The sequence below is a fragment of the Lissotriton vulgaris genome, chromosome 1_1 (genome assembly GCF_964263255.1).
Source record: "Lissotriton vulgaris chromosome 1_1, aLisVul1.2, whole genome shotgun sequence".
NCBI lineage: Eukaryota > Metazoa > Chordata > Amphibia > Caudata > Salamandridae > Lissotriton > Lissotriton vulgaris.
Genome location: NC_141685.1, coordinates 1,014,575,638 through 1,014,597,398, shown reverse-complemented (window position 1 = coordinate 1,014,597,398; position 21,761 = coordinate 1,014,575,638). Strand labels below are relative to the sequence as shown.

The following is a 21,761-nucleotide window of genomic DNA, read 5'->3' as shown; positions in this document are numbered from 1 at the left end:
TTTCAGCTCTCAAGACAGATGGTATGAGTGCACATAAAGCCTGTAAAAGTGATTGTGGGAACTGTTAAAAAAAAGTCACATTCATATACGCTAATGCATAAAAGCACTCTATGCACACTCTGAGCCCCAGACCAATGATCTGGAAAGTGGACGAAAAGCCTTTATTCTGCGTACCATTCACTGGCTAACAAGCACATATGCAAGTGTATATCACAGTGATGATGCAAAGAGAGACTGTTAAATCTAATGGCATAGTCAAAGTATGTAAACCTAGTGGAAACATTCAGTCCCATTGAAGTGATAGTGCACATGAAGAACAAATCTAAAGTCAATACTAACTGTGTTGTGCGCCTTATTATTGAGCATTAGCTGTTAAGGTCCCCGTGATACTAGACGGATTAAGGAAGCATCCATAAATGGTATTCTTGTTAAACATTAGCAGTTTATGTGGAAATCTGAGCTTGGTCAAGAGTTTGTATCACCTGGAAGTAAAAGAAAGCAATACACTCTAATTCTAATTATGATTTGACTCGTAACTGGTCCATTTGCTTTGCCACTTATATAAAAAAATAAGGTGAGAGATGGGGGAAAAAAAGCCACGTTTTCTAATCTCCAAACCTTTCCTCCATTCGAAAGTTATAATTATACTCCTATTTGAATTACTTTTCTTTTTTGTAGACCAGCAATAACTCGAGCTTTATATTTACAATGAATCTAAGAAAAAGATAATGACAATGTCAATTTTTTCTTGTTGATGCAACCTTTTCCTCTATTGCTGGTGTTTTTTTGTTGCTCAGCTTTTATTCCAAGATTATATGGTCTTTAACCTCATCAGTACATTTCAACACACCCATAGTTGGCTCCTCCAAAACTTATATTTTCAAAGAGACACTGTTGTAAATGTGCCTTTGACGACAATGATGTAGTCTGTAACCTTAGGTAATGCATGTTTTCATGTATTGACTGTGAAAACTGTAATTCTAAAGCTGCACACAGAGTCAGGGAGGGAATCATCAATCAATCAGCAAATTTGTATAGCGCGCTACTCACCCGCTAGGGTCTCAAGGCGCTGGGCTACTGCTCGAACAGCCAGGACTTGAGTTGTTTCCTGAAGGAGAGATGGTCCTGGGCTCGCCGTAGGTGGGTGGGGAGGGGGTTCCATGTCTTGGCTGCCAGGTAGGAGAAGGATCTTCCTCTGGTGGTTGTTCTGCATATTCGAGGGACGGTGGCGAGGGCGAGGCTGGCGGAATGGAGCTGGCGGATGGGTGTGTAGAATGTCAGGCGGCTGTTGAGGTATTTGGGGCCCATGTCGTGGAGAGCCTTGTGTGCGTGAGTGAGGAGTCTGAACGTGATCCTCTTGCTGACGGAGAGCCAGTGCAGGTCTCTCAGATGGGCAGAGATGTGGCTGTGACGGGGGATGTCCAAGATGAGTCGTGCCGAATCGTTCTGTATGCGTTTGAGTCTTTTCTGGAGTTTGGCTGTGGTGCCAGCGTAGAGGGTGTACCCGTAGTCCAGTCGGCTGGTGACGAGGGCCTGGATGATTGTCTTCCTGGTTTCGGTGGGGATCCATCGGAAGATTTTACGGAGCATGCGCAGGGTGTTGAAACAAGATGATGAGACGGCGTTGACTTGTTTGGCCATCGTGAGGGAGGAGTCCAGGATGAAGCCCAGGTTTTGTGCATGGTCCGTTGGCTTGGGGGCGGTGCCCAGGGCAGGGGCCACCAGGAGTCATCCCAGACCGAGGGTATGGTCCCAGGATGAGGACTTCCGTCTTGTCTGAGTTCAGTTTCAGACTGAGCTTCATCCATTCTGCGACGCCCTTCATTCCTTCCTGGAGGCTGGCTCTGGCGGTGGTGGGGTCGTTGGTGAGGGAGAGGATCAGCTGGGTGTCGTCAGCGTAGGAGATGATGTTTAGGTTGTGTTGGCGTGCAATGGCTGCGAGGGGGCTTATGTAGACGTTGAAGAGGGTGGGGCTGAGCGAGGAGCCTTGCGGGACGCCACAGATGACTTTGGTGGCCGCGGATCGGAACGGGGGGAGGCGGACTCTCTGGGTTCTTCTGGTGAGGAACGAGATAATCCACTCCAGAGGCGTTGTATTAGGGTGCAGTGGCATACGGTATCGAAGGCTGCTGAGAGGTCCAGGAGGATGAAGGCAGCTGTTTCCCCGTTGTCGAGCAGGGACCTGATGTCGTCGGCTGCGATGAGGGCGGTCTCGGTGCTGTGGTTTGCTCGGAACCCAGACTGTGAGGGATCCGTTCGCCTCGAGGAAGGCGGAGAGTTGTTTGTTGACGGTCTTCTCGATGACTTTGGCAGGAAACGAGAGGAGCGAGATGGGGCGGAGGTTCTAGAGGTCCGTGGGGTCTGCAGTAGGTTTTTTCAGGAGGGTGCTGAGTTCGGCATGTTTCCAGCTCTCCGAAAAGGTGGCGGATGTGAAGGAGCTGTTAATGATGTTCCGGATTTGGGGTGCGATGATGGAGTCGGCTTTGTTGAAGATGTGGTGTGGACAGGGTCAGGGAGCCGGAGTGGATGGTGTTCATCGTGTGGGTGGTGTCTTCAGTGCTGACCGGGGCCCAGGTGCAGAGGGTGCTGGTGGGGGCTCTGGTTCGGTGGTTGGGAGCGTGGTTTGTGCGCCGAAGCTGTTGTGGATGTCTGCGGTCTTGCGGTGAAAGAACGAGGCGAGTGAGTCGTAGAGGTCTTGCGAGGGTGTGAAGTCATTGTTGCAGGCGCTGGGGTTGGAGAGCTCTTTGACGATGCAGAAGAGTTCCTTGCTGTTGTGGGTATTGTTGTCCAGTCGTTCTTTAAATGTTGTCCTTTTGGTGGTGCGGATCAGCTAGTGGTGTTTTCGGATGGCGTTCTTGAGGGCTGTCATGTTTTCTGTTGTCTTGTCGTGGAGACAGGCTTTCTCGCCCAGATCTTTTGACTGGGTGTGAGTGTTTGATTGATTCAGATGCTCCGTCCATCACCACCCCCTTTTGTACCGCTTCTCGAGGGTGCGGCAGGTCTTCTTGGAGTTTTTGAGGTCGTTGGTGAACCACAAGGTTTTCTTGCTGTCGGGTCTGCTGGGAGGGTTCTTCAATGGTGCGAGTTCATTGGCGCAGATGGTGAGCCACTGAGTGAATCATGGGTATGCAACGTTTACAACGCGCGCGTTACCACGACGTACCATTACCACGCGGTTGTAACAACGAAAGTTGTTACAACGAATTGCGCTGGGGGGCGCTCGAGGATAGTAAATCATTTAATTTACTATCCCAACACCTTCCCTACTATCCACGGGGACTGGTGTTGGAATATTAAATTAAATGTTTTAAATTTGCGCCCCCCCAACGCAAGTCGTTGTAACGACTTGCGTTGTAATGGTACGTCGTTGTAACGCGCGCGTGGTAACGTCATATATCCGAATCATGTGTTTCACATATACTGAAGCCACTGGACATAATCCAAATTTGTTTTATAATGGCTAGACCGTCCATTTGGTTTTATCTGTAGGGGAATTTGGAGGTGTGGGATTCCGTTTAAGCAAACATTTAATTCAGTTTGCAATAATCTGTATGTTACAAAATGAATGTGAGCAAAACTAAAAACCTGCATAACCTTTGTAATATCTTACTATAATCAGCTGTCATAGAAAGTTGTCTTCATTTGGAATTACTGCTTCAATAGGTGTACTATTTATTTCTATGCACAGAAAATGAGGAACATACCAATATTTGTCAAGGTGGTGCTGTGATGTCTTATGGTTTATACTGCCTATTCTGTAGTTTCATATATTCTACTTGGCAATGCCTTAGTAACATGGATGAAAGGCAAGTGCAACCGGTCATGACATGTTATTTGATTATGACACTGCTAAGGAAACCACAAGATAAGTGACGTTTTTAGTGGTTGGTAATCCTCATGAATGTAAAGAACAACATTGTCTGTGACTGCCAGTCCAGGAACGATTTCTATGTGTTTCAGGAAGGGGCTGATGCTTTTAATTGAACCAATAACATCTTGTTTGGTTGTCTGCAGTTTGGGACTGAAGGCGCATGCTGAACAAATCCATAATTAAATTTGATAACCAAAAAGTAGTTTTCACATTTTAAAGCAGTTGCAGCCAGGACAGGAAATAATCTTTAAACTATTCAGAATGGGAACTACCTCACACTTTGTAACCATTTGCATAACCTATGTACTGATATGCCCATTTTCTTGGTCTTTCTGCTCTCCTTAAATGTCTTTACATGTAACACAAGCTGTAAGGAGTTAAGGACTAATTGTGATGAATGGGAATGGCTATAAATGAGTTCCCACTGACTGGATCCAGAGATTTGTGCAGCATTAAACACTAAGCAACTTCCAAAGGTAGACAGTTACTTGAGGTTGTTAAAGCCATTGTTTTAAATGGCTGGCTTTGGGGTTTTTGTTGAAATCTGACCCAACTTCCAGATTAAACTAATACCTCTATATTTTATAACACTCACTTACTGTTCTATTGAAAAGCAACATCCGGTGTAATCAGTAGTTTTATTGCAAATCATTATAGGACATACATTTTCTTATCTTTACTTCTGTTTGTGATTGAAGAGGGCTGTTTTATTTAAAAAGTAGTTAACAAGCAAATAAAACAGCACACAGTTTTGTGATATAGAGGACATTGTCAACATGATGTAAGAAGTCTGTACATTTCCCTCTGATGACACCCTGTAAAGTAACTGCCACAATGAGTAGTTTTTAAATGAAAAAAATATCCTCAATTGAAACCAGGAGATATGTTTTCCAATCTCCCCATCCTGATTTCAGAAAACATAATGTTTCCCACCGAAAACCGCTTCATATGCCTGTGTACTAGACCCCTGACTTATCAGAGTTTGGAGGGGTTCAAGAGGTCACCCACTAAAAGGAAACGAGCATTGGCATAGCCAGCAGGTCTCGCCTTTGTGACCTTATAAGTATTTAGATATGCAGCACAATATCCTTGATGCAACAACATTAACTGTTGCATGGTTAAACACTTAAAAGTTCCAAAGGCGAAACCTATTGGCTATGCCAATGCTTATTTTTAAAGCCCAGAAAAGACCAATAGAGGAGCAATAAAATGGGTAAGCGCAGGAGTCGTCGAGGTTGGCCGTGAGGAAAAATGTAAAAAAAACAAAAAACACGAGAACAAACAAACATTGGCATAGCCAATAGGTCTACCCTTTGGGACCTTACAAGTATTTAGTTATGCAGCACAATATCCCTGGTGCCACAACATCAATTGTTGCATGGCTAAACACTTATACAGTCCTAGGGGTGAGACCTATTGGGGATGCCAATGCTTGTTCTTTATTGTTCTTTAATTAGCCACAATCAAAATCCCAACTAGATTTAAAGGGACACAAAAATGTCTGTCTGTGGCTGTCAGCTTGAAAACGACTTAAAGAGTAGAGCTTACAGCGTAGTGAGAGAGTTAGGTACTAAGTTTACATACAGGCATGGCATATAAGAGACACACAGGGCAAGAACTGGAATCCTGTTAACCTCTGGTCTTAAATGTGCTTGCTGGGATGAACAGCGGAAATTTGAGGCATAAAGTTTTATAAAAAAACACTTGAGCTACTCCACCCATTTGATAGTTGAGACTCTGATCTGAATGACACAGATAACCCAGATTCTTTACTTTTAATGTAGGTGGCTTGCTGTGGACTTAATTATCAAAAGGCGAGGGTCAAACATAATGAGCTTTGCTTTATGGCCTTCCTTTTATCTAAAATTACAATATGAGAACTAATTATATTGCGTTCACAGCCTTATTGCCTCAATCATATGTATGTAGAAGGAAATATTTGTTGTCTTGAAACATTATTTTTTTTTAATTGGCTTCTCTTCACACAATTAGGCCCCACCCTAGCACTTACCTCTTTTTTCTGTGTACCCAGGCAAAATAGGTTTTGGCTGTTCCCCTGATGAACTGCACTCTCACTGTGTCAGCCTTCAGACTAGGTCTCCAGTAGATAGTCTGCTCGCCAGTGCTTATTTTACATGTAATAACTAATTATATAGTTGATAGCCCTTTTAAAGGAGTATCATACGCATGATAGACATCAGATAATAGCAGGGCCATGAGTATACTTTGGAATCTGCTTAATTGAACTTGAGGCTACCATACTAGATGGATTTGCCCTTAGATTGGCAGCTTTCATCTACAAATCAGACTTTAGAGGGGTTGCTAGATTTGCATGGTTCTCCAATAACTTGAAGAGCCACCTCCTGTGTTCTGCTTATACCTGAGATTTTCAGGCAAGTGTTATGGTTAGTAACTCTTAATAGTACTACCAAGTTTAGACTAACTCCTGGTCAGCCTATGTGAGTAGCTGTGCAATCAATCAGTAAGTAGATTTGTATAGCAGTTCTTGTCACCCATGAGGGTATCCAGGCACTGGCAGGGTCCAGTGAATTTGTCGAATAGCCAGGTCTTCAGAGACTTTTGGAACTCTGAAAGAGGTGGGGGGGGGGGGTCCGTAGATGAAAGGGTAGCTCTTTCCATGTCTTCGCTGATAGTTAAGGAGAATGAGCGACCTCTGCATCTGCTACATCAGATGTGGGGGGCGAGGTGAGGGTTAGAGAAAGGGACGTGGAGCGGAGTCTGGTGGGCTTATGGAAGTTCAGGCAAAGGTTTAACTAGGCTGGCTCACAGTTGTGTAGGGCCTTGTAGGAATGGGTCAGGAGCTTGAACTGGCATCTTTTGTGTACTGGGAGCCAGTGGAGGTCCCTGAGGTAGGGTGATGAAGGCCTGGATGATGGCGCGTCTTGAGCTTTAGGGTAGCCATTTCAATATCTTACAAAGCATGTGGAGGATAAAAAAGTAGGAGGAGGAGGCAGTTTAGACCTGTGTCATCATGGTTAGCTTGTTGTTCAGAATGATGCCTAGGTTTCTAGCGTGGTCAATAGGGCAGGAGGGATAGTTGTAGGTCTGAGTTCCTAGGGTCACCAGGATGCGTCCCATGGGGAGCTTTTGTTCCTGAAAATCAGTTCCTCTGTCTTATCAGAGTTGAGCTTCAGGCAGTTGTCCTTCATTCAGTTGGCGATGTCTGTCATGCAGCTGTGGAAGTGGGTCTTGGTGGTGTCTTTAGAGAGGGAGAGGATGAGTTGTGTGAGGTTTGCATAGGATATGATGAGTCCGCGGGGTTTGGCGATGCTGGCCAGAGGTGTCCTATAAGTGTCAAAGAGGCTGGGGCTGAGAAGTTACATGGGATACTCCACAGATGATTTCCCTGGGTTCGGAGGTGAAGGTGGATGTTTGCGTTCTCCCGATGATGAAAGAGGCGATCCATCAGAGAGCAGCTCCTTGGATGCCTATGTTGTGCATCCTTGTGATGAGAGTGTGGTGGTAGACCATATTGAAGGCTGTCGAGAGGTCTAGGATGATCAGAATCTCAGTCTCTCCTCCATCGAGTAAGGCTTGGATGTGGTCTGTAGCTGCAATGAGGGTTGTCTCTGTGCTGGGGTTACTGCGGAATCCGGATTAGGAGGAGTAGAGAAGGTGGGTCTGTTCCAGATATGAGGAGAGTTGTTGTTTGACTTTTTCTATTACTTTGGCCGAGAACTGGAGTAGGGAGATCGGTCGGTAGTTATGAGTTTGCTGGGGTCTGCCGATGGTACATCTCAATGTTTTCCACTTTAACACACCTCACAAGTGATAGTTTTCCTTGCTGCCTAATTCTTTAGAACATTTAAGCCAGTGAGCCAGCCTTGGAGATTTACAAGACACAAGCAAGGGCTGCAGCTCTTTATGGTGGAGAGTTGGGGGGTCACTCTGGCGGGGCAGACATTGCCAAGATAGAAACTAAGTTCATAAGATGGCTGCTGACACTATCCCAAAATACCCCGTTTCTCCCCCTAAGGCTAGACTTGGGATTGACACCCATAGAAGATGAGCTAGCACTTAAGCCGCTCAGGTTTTGGCATAGGATATGGGCAACTACAGGCCTGCTAAATTACAGGGAAGAGTTAAAGCAGATATTAAGCTTTAATTGCGCAGGCAAAATTCCATGGCTGGCGTTTATGAAGCGCAAATTTCTAAGTTTGGGTCTGCCGGACATGTGGGACGATCCAGAAAGGGGCTGCCTCGAGGTATCTCGTAAGTCCCTTACTAGGATTTTCAACGAGAAAAAATTGAACTCCATTGTCTGTGCCTCCAATTTGGGCACATTGACTAATTCGTTTTTAGCCTTCAAAAATTCTTATTTGTTTGAGGATTTCATGGACGTTGTCTTCCCGATTTTAGCGAGGAAGCTTTTTATCCAATGGAGATATGGTACCTTACCACTGAAAGCTTTTACTAGCAAATGGTCAGCCTCCACCAACAAATCCTGTCCAGGATGTAGCTGTGACATAGGGGACGAGCTTCATGTGCTCTTCTTCTGTCCAGCCTACACTAAATCCAGAAAGTGTTGGCTGGGACCGCTATGTAGAAATCTAGGTTTTAAAAATTGTCTGTATGCTTTTAGAATTTTAAAAACCGACACATCAAGCATAATTGTATTTGCACTTTCTAAGTATTTGTTAGCTATGTGGTCCAAGCGGCGCCAATTAACTGATATTGAATGCTAAAGTTTTTAATACTCGGATGTTCATTTTTATTTGCAAATTACGCTTATTTTGTGTATAATGAATTCTATGGTGTCCTTTTATGATTATACAATTTATTTCCTTTTTACTATGAATTATTCTGCACTCTTTTATGGCCTGAAATGGCCGCAATAAAGAATTTTTGATTTGAGAACATTTTTGCAGGTAACGCACCAAGAGTTCAAGATTTTGACTAAGCAAACAAATTGGACTAGAAATATAAGTGGAATTCACTGACACAACTGACTAGGATGATCCCTGTTAAACAGCTCTTTCATGGGACATCATTTGAGCATTTTTAATGGAGATACAAATTGCGCTATATTTTTTTTGTCCGCATCACCCTGCGTAGTAAATACTATAAATGGTAATCTCTATTGCAAGTAAATTGCAGTTGTGAGGGTCTTCTCTATAAGTTTACAGCCATTACTAGCTTATAGGATTTGTATTAAAAATAAATTATAGTATAGTAGAGCACCTTGTTTCAATTGATCGCTATGATTATCAACAGGGATTGGATAGATACAAAGACAAAACAACCAGACAATGCATAGTATTAATTGTGTATAGATGATAAATGTAGAGACCAGACTTCATCTATTAAACTGAATGTAATATTAAAAAAGTATTTTACTATTTTGAAAAATGCAATAAAGATGATTTTAAAAATATAGATCTTAAAATTCAGACCTTTTGACTGGAAGAGATATGTGAGTAAAACATTTTGAAATCCTATCATGTTTGGTTTGAAGTATACCTTGCTCATCCTAACTAGATTTTGTTTGTGAAATGTGTAAATGTTTCTTTATGCAGAACAAGTTTAGGTATCAATTTCTTTTCCTGCAGTTCACGTTTTGGTCTTTCAGGGGTGGCTCTGATTGCTAATGCACCTGAGAGAATGCCTGAAAGAAAGAAAAAATCGCAAGAAGCTATAAGCGATGGGAAAGCATGTACATCCACTCATGGGAACAATTCATTAAAGCCTACATCTCGTGGTGCCAAACACAGAATAATGTCTCAAAGGGAGGAACAGCTTGCTGTTCAGAGAGTAAGTTCTATTAATTGAGAATACTTAAAAAATGAGTGCGGAATTGCATTGAAATTACTGTTACTAGTGTACTAATAAGTACTTGAATTGGCAGCCAACTCTTCTGCAAGTTGATATGAATTTAGTCATGAAATAATGTTTTCTCAAATCATGAATAGTCGTCTGTCACTAATGGCTTTGGTCTACTTTTAGATTTGCAAACCACAGTCCTAATAGTCATTCATTCATAAGATAGGGCAGAAATGAGATTCTATCATACATTTATATGTCTTATAAAATAGGGAGTAGTGGTTTATAGATAGCTTTTTGTTTAGAGAAAATATTACAGTTTGTGATTCATGTGCGTGACAGCACAACTTGACTGTCTGGAATGTAAAACAAAATACAAATGTAGACCACATCGCATTACTGGCTGATCAACGACCTGTGAAATATGGATTTTCAGCAGGAATCGCTTCCGTATGCCAGCAGCTGGGCCATCAGACTGCAACAGCCTCACCCTTCCTTCAAGTGTCAGTGTAGAGCCATATAAAGGCGCTGTCCCTGTGCACTGATGTCAGTTCCTTTTTTTTTTCCTTGGCCCTTCAACATTGATCCCAACTTAGTTGGTCGGACCGGCTCCAAATTAAAAAAATGCAATGTGCCAAGGAAAATGTCTTCTCCTCCCCTTTACTCCCATTCTCACAACGATGACAGGTTTTTAACCTTGCTGTAACTGTAGGAAGCAGATGTCAGTCACAGATCAGAATGTTTATTTGTGGTACCTTGGTTCTGGTTAAGATTTGAAGCATTGTTACAAATCCACCCAAAGACTATCCGGGAGTAGGAAGCGAAACTGTCGCAGAAAATGTAAAATGCCATGCTTGAGATCACAATCCCTCTCCAGACCCAATCAAAGTCACAGGGTCATTCCAGTACCAAGTCCTAATCTTGATCCAGCTCTACAGATGAGTCTCAGTCCAAGTTGCACCAGTGTGCCAAGTGGTATTTGTCCACCACGTACCCCTCCAGAACATGCGAGAAGCTGTGCAATGCACATTCTAAGGCTTAACTGCTCAGACGTCTTCCAGCTTGCTTGAGCCCATTCCAAGGCTTGTCTTTGTGTGCCCAGAGATCCCCTGACCATCATTGACCTTCACAGCAGATAGAGGCCTTTAAAAAAAATATGCTTCAGAGCTTCAAGTCGATGCCAGCTCCATTTGGAGTACAATCAGGCCCCATGGAGTCGCAGGGGTCACAAGTTTCACTTTTCCTGCCGGGTCCTTCCCTGAATGAACCCTCTTCGTCTCCTATTGGTTCCTTGCTGGCCCTGGCCCACAGTTCCACTTCATACCTGATTGCACTGGCAACAGCCCAGACTCTAGCACCTCCTGTTACAGATCTCTCCCGTAGCTAGTCTCCCAACCAGAGCCAAAATATGCCTGTGTTGGACCTCTGTTGAACCATGAACACCAAAGCGCAGCTTTCAGCATTGGATGATCCACGGCCTCTCCCTCAATGCCAGTACTGTAGGGAGACCCTGTTCGGCTGCTATAGAAATGCAGTTCAGAGGCTTCAGAATATGCCACACTATGATGACGACTGTGAGGATTTAGACCACTTACTGCACTGATTCGGGATTGTACATGGACCATGTTAGTGGGTTGGATACTTTTCCTGTGATACTTTAACAGCAGATTCTTGACTTCCCTTCCTCCTCCCATTTCTATGGAGTGGACTCTTCTATCTGCTAAAAATAAAAATGCATGTTGTCACCTTCAATTCGTCATAAATGATCCGAGCCTGAGGGCACGCAGTAGTGCAAAGCAAAACTGATGACTGCATGTGGGGTGGCTCCTATATGCAGCTCTTTGCAATCCCTTATGGGCTGGTGCAAGGCTGTTGCAGAGTACAACTGTGCCACCTGCCAGCACAAAGGAGCAGTTCCTGATGAAAATCTGCATTATCTAAGAGTATTCTGAAATTGAAAAATCTGTGGTTAGATAGCGTATGCACTTGCAAGCTTGCTAAAGTTAAATATCTTGTCCTTCTGGGATACCTAACATAATGCATGCAGTAGTGCAATAAGCCATGGTTTAACAGTTGTATTCAACCTTATGAGCCAATCAATTAAAATATACTATACAGTTTTTTTACCTGGCACATGCTGAATGTGTTGCAAAGTGGAGGATATTGTGAATGTCAGTTTGATGCCTCGGTTCATTTTAGTCAGTCTTTGCTGCATTAATAGCTACTGAATGTTTAGTTACCTAAACAAAAAAATTTCAAATCTTTCGAAAATTACGTTCAAGACGCAGTGTATTCTTAATATTTCCAAATTAGACCCTCATATGGCCCTTGTTTGTGTTTAAGCACGTCCTTGCATGATGCATCGCTATACTGATGATAATCTTTGCTTTGAAGTGTGTGTGTATATATAAACAAAACTAATTCCAAAGTTTGCTTGCTAGGAAAGAATCAACCAGGTATTGAAAGATTTAGAAGAAGATCAAGTGTCGGTTGTGAAGTTAGGTGATGCCAGCATTGCAGCTCCTTTTACATCAAAGCTCTCATCTATTCAATGTAGTGAGTACAATTTTAAAAATTGAATTATATATTATTCCTTTTATTTGTTGATGCTCTGAACTTGTTAATGTTTGAAGATCTGAACTTTCTGAAATCTTGGTGTGTATTTTATTTAACGGATATGATTTTTCTTTACACTGTAATGTCAATGTTAACACAGCAGTGTGTAAAAATACTCTGCAAAATTCAAAACAGTTTTATGCTATAGGTAGTCTCACCATCTTATTGTATGACCCAAACTCTAGGAAGTGATGGCAAGAGATTCTCTATTGATCCCAAAGGTTTCTAACTGCTAGATTTTCTACTGCATGTTTAGTGTGAGGGAATCCTCTGGAGCTCTGCTTCCAGCATCAAGAGCAATTTTATACTTTGGATTTTCTTGCTTCCTAACCATTCTTTGCCTAGATGAGGTGCTGCAGTGCTTTTTATGTATTTATGAGTAGAAAACTGTTTCTTTAAGATCCATGAATGAATGAAAACACTTTATTGTTGATTAATAAAAATCGTTACAAACAGGGGAGTATGAAATACATAAAATTATCAATGGGACATACTTGTAACGATTTGATCAATCCTTTATATTATCTTCCCGCAACAAAAACACACAGTGCATTGCACAGTGTAAAATAATATCAGAGATGCATTATATTTCAATTCTGTGGTCACTATAAACACAGAAGTCCCTATATCTTGATATCTAAGAGGACAAATACCTCACCCTGGGCCACGTGTCTTGTAGAGATGTTTAACAATTCATTCCTAAAAGTATTTTTCTACCCAGACAGTGCCTTACTCAAAAACCTTATCTTTCTACCATCCACAGTATAGAAGCACAGCATACAATTCCTAAAAATATTTTATCAGTTTGGACCACAAATTATATTAAAAATGGTTTATTAAAAATAAGACAATACATTACATATTCAATCTGATAACATTAGTGGCATTCCTCCCAATGCAGGTTACAATCTAATTGTATCACATATATAGATAAAAACTTTTCTTGAAAAAAAAGTCGACGCCGCGTTTCGGTGTTAATTCAATATTTTAACCTTCTTCAGGACAAAGTTTTCATAAAATCTAGATATAAAAAATATTTAGTTTAGAGACCTATATGTTCCAAAAACGTACTGTACAAATTTAAAATTACATATACACTGTGGTTTTTAAGTATACCTCCATTTCTTCTTATATGACACACTTGTTTTATACATCCTCTAACATGACTTAACACTCAGCCCTTCTTATTTGTATCTTAAAAATGTGTAACATATCTACAACATCATGTAACAGTTGGAATTTCTTTATATATTAGCTTCCAAAGAACTCTATTAAAACATGTATCCTGTAATCATGCTCTCTTTTACTGCTTTACAAAGTCTTGTGCTTTATATTCTTTCATACCTTTTTATTGGCTGGATTATGTTTATTCAATGACATAATCTGTGGAGTTTAAAAATCTCGCCACCGCTATGGCTTCACTGAAAGAGCCTCTAAATTGAAAGAAAACATTAAGTGTCTTGTTTCTCCTTTCTTTATTAAAAGTGATCATTACACTGATTGTGTGCCCTCCCATACAGCTTAAATACGTTTTATATACCTCTAATTGCATACATGGGTCCTTTTCCTGTATCCGTTAGAGCCACTGTGTTGTTTTGGGGTAGGGGATTTATCAAAAATGTTTTTGTCAATGTGAAATTCTATTGAAAAAAAAGAAATTTTACGAGTCAATAATGGTGTTTACAGACAAATCGATTTTCATGCTGCGTTCTATGATAAAGCAGGCTTAACTATTTATATAGACATACTGCATGTATATTCCATATTTCCAAACACATTTCTAATTTTGTGTCGGTATAATGATGCTTTGTTGTCAGTTAAACCAAAAGATGCTCTGATAGTGGTTCGAAAATAAGATCTATAAAAAATAGAATTAAAGGAAATTTATATATCTCTCTTACTAAGCTAGTGAACATTAAATTTGCACACAGTTACCTGCCGCATTAATCAATAAACAATATTTTGCTTCAAAAACAGCGGTTCCTTTTAGGTATTAACCGTGTTTGTGCATTTTTGCAGCATTGTTATATGTTCTGTAGAGAGTTTACTTGCTGCTTTTCTGGTACCCAACAAATAGAAACTAGTCCGCATTTCAGGAAACTTTTTAAGTTGTTTATAGTGAGCCGTCCAACCCATAATTTCTAATTCAGATTAGACTGTGGCCAAGTCCGACAATCAAAAAGCAGATGTGGCTAAAGAGCAACCGTTGAAATATCGGCTTCTCCGCGTTTGGTGAGAGCTGGCCCCATCTGTATATAAATTTTATATTAAGTCGAGAAAAAACTCCCACTCCCCGCGTTTGTATGCGATTATCCCCCTCGGTCTATGGCGGCCATCTTAAATTGTCTAAATACCGAGGACACATAACAATAAGCATAGAATTGCCCATAGATCTTATTGATCATTATTTCTCGTTTCTATCTTTTCTCATTTACTATCAACAAGGGATAGTGCTCAGTTCCTAAGCCGACGTGTTTGCAATTACCAAACATGATGCTTAGTGTAAATACTGAGGACACATAACAATAAGCTTAGAGTTGCCCATAGAACTTATTGATCATTATTTCTCGTGTTTATCGTTTCTCATTTACTATCAACAAGGACCAAACATGATGCTTAGTCTTTCAATCTATAATGCTTATTTGAGAATGATTATCTTCACACAGTAAGACTATACAGATTTATATTTTTCTATATTTCTATTTTTATATTCTGTTTATCAAATCACTATATGCAGAAAAACAATACTATGAGCTGCACAATGCGCTCAACTCTTCACTTGTGTTCCTCATGAAGACAATTAGGTAGTACACGTAGGGATTGGGGCAGTATATGTTTATTGTTCCTTATTTAAAGATCACAAACCTAATCACATTTAGTCTTAATCTTTTTAATTTACTTTCCATATTCTTATGAGTCTCTCCCACTCTTCTTTATTATTAGGACCGTTATATAAAATTGTTCGCTCTTCTTTCTCTTGCACACGTGGTCACCTCCTCGGGTGCTAAGTTGAATAACTTCAACTCCACAACATTTCAAATCCTCTACTTTGATTGTGTGCAATCCAGTGTTCCACTAAAGAAGCTGTTGTTTTTCCTGATCGCTGATTTATGTTCAGTTACCCTAGTTCTTATTTCTCGCGACGTTTCTCCAATATAACCTTTATTGCAGGGGCAAACAATCAAGTTTTTGGTTTTGCAATTAATGAAACTCTTTACTTTGTGTGTGGTTCCTTTATGATGGATCACATTGCCCTTTATATGTTGCTGCAATTTTTACAATTATTGCAGGGAAAATTGCTAACTGGAAGAGGCACATTATTAATGCTGCATTGCTTACATCCTGCCACATCACTATATGTATGTACCAGTCTATTACGAATGGTACGGTTTCGTCTGAAACTAAACATGGGTTTGGATAATGTTACATTGTTTTTATCATTTAACAGTTGCCAATTTCTATTTATAATATTTTTGACCTTATTACTAGCACAGCTAAAATTAGAGACAAAGATTAAAGGAAGGTCCTGTGTTCTCGTTCCTTGAGCTTTAGTTGCAAAAAGGGATTCCCTGTCGTAATATTTTGCTCTTTTGTATGCCTGTCTAATGAGCTTCTTCGGGTATCCTCTGTCTAGAAGTTTTTTAGTTAAGACATCAGCATGTCGATTAAAATCCCTCATGTCCGTGCAATTATGTCTAATTCTTAGATACTGTCCAAACAGAATATTATTCTTTTGGCAGGTAGGATGGTTGCTACGGTAATGGAGCATAGTATTACGGTCCGTAGGCTTTGTATAGAGTTCTACCAATAATATGCCAGCATTTTGTTTAATCTTAATATCTAAGAAATCACATCTCTTTATTTATACTAGAAGTAAGTTTCAAATTAATATCTCCTAGATTTAACCACTCTATGAACTCCATGAGGTGCTCTGATGTTCCCTTCAACATGAAGAGAACATCAATGTTGAGGGACCAAATGAGACGTTTTGATAGAATGGTGCTGCTGTATTGAATATGTGTTTATCTTCAAAGGCAGCTACATACAGGCAAGCCAGATTGGGAGCACACGTGGCACCCATGCTGGTCCCCTAATCTGTTTGTAGTAGTCAATTCTGAATAAAAAAATATTGTTTTTCAAGATGATTTCAGCACATTCAACAAAAAATGAAGTGTGCCGACAAATCGCCCATGCCATTGGTTTAGAGGCTCTCCAACATTCTGATGGTATCATCCTGAGCAGTGGCGTCACTAGGGTTGGTGTCACCCAGTGCGGGTAACTCGTGGTGTCACCCCCTCACGACTTACCCCATGGACCTCCTTTATGACAGAGCCAAGGCTGCCTCGTCAGGCACGCCTTCCCGGTGGTCATCTTGGCTTCTGCAGACCCCCCGTTTGTCCACGTCCGTGGTCAGGGTGTCCCTTCTGGATCCCCTGGCCTCTGGTCGCGCTGGTTGTTCTCCCACCGCTTTCTCCTCCGTAGCGTCCGCTACCGCGACCTCCTACGTGTTGCTCTCCTGCTTTCACCTCCGTAGCGTCCGAGTTCCCCTCCGCAGTTCCGGGCCATCGGAATATAAAGTCCCTCCTCCCCCTTGCACCGGAAGTATTACACCGGCAACAGAAGAAGAGACCAGAAAGCAGGACTTCTTGGTGCCCCCGGGGCTCCCGCCACAAGCCCCCAAGGCCTTTTCCTTACAGTACTCCCCTACCAGGCTTGGCCAATCCGGCCAAGAGTCCACCGGAGCGCGTGAGAGGAAGTCCACATTTGAGCGACCCAGAAGGTAATACTGAAAGAACTGGAGCACCCATTAAATGGCAGAGGCGAGGCTGCAAAGTATAGCCAGCAGCCAACACAGCGTAACCAGATTGGTGTCACCCCATGTGCTGGTGTCACCCGGTGTGGTCCGCACCCACCTAGTGACGCCACTGATCCTGAGGTATGTTTGTGTAGAGGGCCTCTATATCCAAGGTCACCAGCCATTGATTATCCACATTATATGGTCATTTCTCAACTTTGTTTATCATGGCAGTGGTTTCTTTTATATATTCTGTCTGGCGAACCACCAACGGTTGAAGGAATTTATCCACATATTTACTTAGTGGTTCCGTCAGAGTCAATACTCGAGACAATAGGTCTCATTGGGGGATTTTGAAGATCTTTATGTACTTTTGGTAAGCCATATATTGCTGGCACTCTGGGATTAGAATTTTTGAGGAAATTGTATTAGTCAAGGGACAAAATTTCATCATCTCTAGCAAAATCTAGAAGTCTCATCACCTTATCAGTTAGCACATTCCACTCTTCCTTACTTGATTTTTGATAATGAGAAGTATTGTTTAAAAGGGAGAGCATCCTCTTATTGTAATCCTTGGTATCCATCACAATGATGCTTCCCCCTTTATCTCCCGGTTCAAGGGTCAAATACTTACATTCTTCTAGGTTACTGAGGGCTTTTCTTTCTGCAAAACTTAAATTCTTGTGCCAATAAAGTTTTTTAGTGAAGAGATCATCAATATTTTTCTCATCTACCTTTTCAAATAGCCCAATATTTTTATTTACAAGGTTATGGACGGAGTCCAATTTGATTTAGGTTTTAGACCAGATTTATTAATGGATGGGGTGTTTGGCATTCCATATTTTTGAGAAAATAATTTACCCAAATGTTTCTAAAAAAATCTTTGTAGGTCTCTCTTAAGATTAAATGTATCAACTGAGGTAAAATTTGCATATCCTAACCCTTTCTCTAGTAAAGGTATCACATCCCAAGTCAGGTCCTTATTTGACAGGTTAATAATCTGTGCTTTTCTCTCTAGTCCCACATCATTTGACTTCTGGTCTTCATGTAGGGGCGTTTCTGTGGTGGGTTCTGGGAATAAAAATTCCCTCTCCCCCTCCCTCTGCCTCGATTCTGACCAGGATTAGGTTGGCGCTGTTCTAAAAAAAAATGTCTTCCCTTGGTCTATCGTACAAATCCTTCTGTAAATATGTGAAGACGTGCTCTAAATTGTATTTGGTGACATCTTTCCTAAATATATTAGATTTTTTATTTAAGAGTTACTCCCTATAACCTGATATGTCGTTCTGGATTTCCTCCAGCTTTTTTTTGCGTCTTCTAGCGACGTACTCGCTTTCAATTTAGCTTCAATCTCTTTTCTCAATGATTAGTATCTCATTTTGCTGTTTCTATAATTAGCAACATCCAATCCCGACTACATTGGTTGGCGATGAATGTCCAGTTTTCAATAAACTTGGAGTTTCTAATGAAGATACCTGGCTCATTTTTAACTTGCAAGCCTCTGGGTATTATCCCTTTCTTGCAGTATTCAATTAAAAAATCAGTTTGCAATTCAGTTCTGATGGTCTTTTTCTTATTGTTCCATAAGTCTCTCTATTTTTCTTCTCAGTTATTAGTAGTGACTGAGGAGAAATTTTTAGAGGTGCCATTTATGATCTTATTAAATTGTTCTTGTGAAAAACCATAGGTTTTGAGTGCGTCCATTGTCAATTAGAATGACAAATCCCCTTATTATGTTTGGGGGGAAAAACACAAACTCCCCAAATAACAAGCTGTACAAATCAAGGGTTAAAAAGAAATTGGTGAAAAGGAACTGACGTCTGTGCGCCTGGGTGACGCCTATATGGTTGACCGGCATCACTTACGGCGCCAATAACACAGTCTTGTGGAACTGAACGAAGCCAGCAGACCGCACGCAGGGGTACTGCTCACGCAAAAGTTTTCGGATCCAGTCGAACGGCTGAGAAAATTTAAGGTAAGGAATCTACAGCTAGATATTGTCTCTACCAGATAATGCATTACCGGAAGGTAAGTAACTTGTTCACAGTGCTTTACTTAATCTGGAGCATTTTAATAAAAACGTTTTTGCTTGCTGGTCTCAAACCATTCATCTTCCTTATGCTTTCCTTTTTGTCTCCTGTATACAGTCTGTCATGTCATTAAACAAGGCCGATGCACCTTAGTGACGACTTTGCAAATGTTTAAAATTCTGGCACTGAATGCCCTCATCCTTGCCTACAGTCAGAGTGTGCTTTATCTGGAAGGTGTGAAGTTCAGTGATTTCCAAGCAACTCTTCAAGGACTCTTACTGGCAGGATGCTTTCTTTTCATCTCAAGGTCCAAGGTAGAGTAAATATTTGACTGTTGAAGAACTGCACAAATAGATCTGATTTTTTAATGCTATTTGGCATAGTTTTCACTTATGTATTTTTACTAACCTTACTCAGACACCCATTTTTTATTTTTTACATTACCATGGATAGATCCCCATTTTCTGTGTAGCACTGTGCATTGAATTTGCATTTATTCACTGATCTCCAAAGATCATGTTCTACAGCAGAGAAAAAGCATTACAGTGGTAGGGTTGATTTGTGCAGTGAAATGTTGCCAGTTTAAAAGCAAAAACAGAAAAGGAGAAACCGAAAATGAGGTACTGTTGAATTCAAATCTCTTCCATACTAGCACTCTCAAAAGTTTCTTTTTGTGGACACTGCATCTATGTGTGCAGGTAATCAAATGTACCAAAAGTCTTAGGCAGCTCTTCATTTAAAAAATATAAAATATATCATAACATAACTGAGAGCACGAGGCACTGACCGGAGAAACAAGAACATTCATATCAAAATGGATGCATTTTTTAATCCACCCAAAAAATTCCATTCAATTTGTGTTTAAAAATGAAGAAATGACTTGAAGAAATGTCATCAAAACATTGCATATCATATGTATATTGCATATGCATATAAAATAGCACTTGCCTAAGAATTGTTTATTTACATGATCACTGCCTTAGGAACGAATTGTTAGCAGGGGAAACCCTTTATATTTGTATATGTGTGCAGGTATACAGTGTCTGTAGCACAAACCTTTCCAAAAAGCAGAAGAGCACTGTACATGGTCAGAAAGACAAGATGTAATGGAGGAAGCTGGGTTGTGCATGGTTAATGCATTGTGGACGTGCTATTGGATATCAGGATGTTTTTCCATGGTGTGTGGAGGGAAAGGGCCTTCTGCCTTGTTTTTTTAATCTTCTTAATTTGCAGTCTGATTGTGCCCTGAATGTGGATGTGTAGAGAACTAGCAGCGACTTAAAGCTTATTTATACGAAAAAGGGGGCCTGGGTGCTGGTCGTGATGGTTTTGTAAATAATGCAGTTGGTTTTGAGGAGGTTTGTGGCTGGCATGGGGAGCCAATGTAATGCCATCCAGATTAAGGAGATGTGATCATATTTCTTAAAGCCCTGGATGAGATGTGCTGCAGTGTGTTGGATGACCATAAGGGGTGCAGGTGTGGGGTCTCGGAGGCCAAGGAGTAGAGCATTACCACCATCCAGAAGCAAGAGTGCAAGGGCTTTCAGGAAGAACATTTTCTCCTTCTTTAGAAGAAAGAACTGGTACTGGTCTCTGTTTTTTGGGCAAAGTGCACTATGGTGTCCAGGGTAAATCAGAGTGACTTGGCATTGGTGAAAGTTGGGGGTTGTAGCCATCTAGGCATCGGACATAGAGGAGTGAATGATGTGCAAGCAGTGTTTGAGGCGTTGGGTGTCTTAAGCAGAGGAGACTTTGAAGTAGAGTTGTGTATTATCAGCATATTGGTGAATCTTGATGCTGTTATCAGAGCCCCAAGCAACTCCGTGCAATGGCTGAAAATGACAGGAGACCTTTTATAACCCTTGGGGACTTGACAGGTGATAGAGAGTTTTTGATCACGCTTTATTCTTGTTAGACCCTCAAAGCAGCAAACTCCCTTGTGATATTCCAGTAGTATGGTGAGCATACTCCTGTGGCATTTGGTGCAGCCCCCTGGGATATGTACTTAATTAAACTAAGATTTTTCCTTAGTTCACAAGTCGAACTGTATCCAGTAATTATCCTTTTAAAGTGTTGAATTTTCCACATAGGGGCACTGTATACTGAAGGTGCTTTTATGATGAGCAGCTTGTAAAGTGTTTCTCTCTCTCAAAGGATCTCCGTAGATGATCAAAATCACTAAATAGTTCTTCCCCCCTACGGGGTCCCCGGAGCACTTCTTCCAAAGTCACATTTTGTGGAGTATCTTCACCTTACTTTGGTAAGACCAGGATTACTTTTTTCAACATTGTATATTTTTTGCAGCCTTAAGACAGGCTATATTGCAAATTCCTCTAATTTACCTCGAAAGATGAAAGGAAAAAACGATAGACTTTAAAAGTCCCTAAATATATGAAGTGATATTTTCAAAACCTCTTTCTTAAACCCTTTTTATTCTCTTTTAAAGTGAAGGATTGCAAAATTTTACTATATAGAAGCAATGTGACCGATACATTAGAACTCTGCACCTTTAGGGGAACTTTGATTTACTCCAGTATTGGAGCTTTCATAGATTCACATACCTGAATCATTTCCCCGTCGTCGAGACGGGAGTCTCCGGTATATAAAAAAGCAATGGTTAGCAGTATAGCTAACTGAAAAAAGGCCTTAGGCCCATTACCTTTTGCAA

The 21,761-nt window shown here is 41.1% G+C and overlaps 1 protein-coding gene across 1 annotated transcript in view; it reads left to right on the top strand.

Annotated features, from left to right (window-relative positions):
* ATP13A1 (ATPase 13A1) overlaps positions 1–21,761 on the top strand; it is a 446,812-nt gene that overhangs the window by 338,609 nt on the left and 86,442 nt on the right. Inside the window, exons 20-22 of the mRNA XM_086961461.1 lie at positions 9,462–9,643; positions 12,094–12,208; positions 19,211–19,407. Coding sequence (XP_086817587.1) covers positions 9,462–9,643; positions 12,094–12,208; positions 19,211–19,407 — 494 coding nt within the window. The remainder of the gene's footprint in view (positions 1–9,461; positions 9,644–12,093; positions 12,209–19,210; positions 19,408–21,761) is intronic.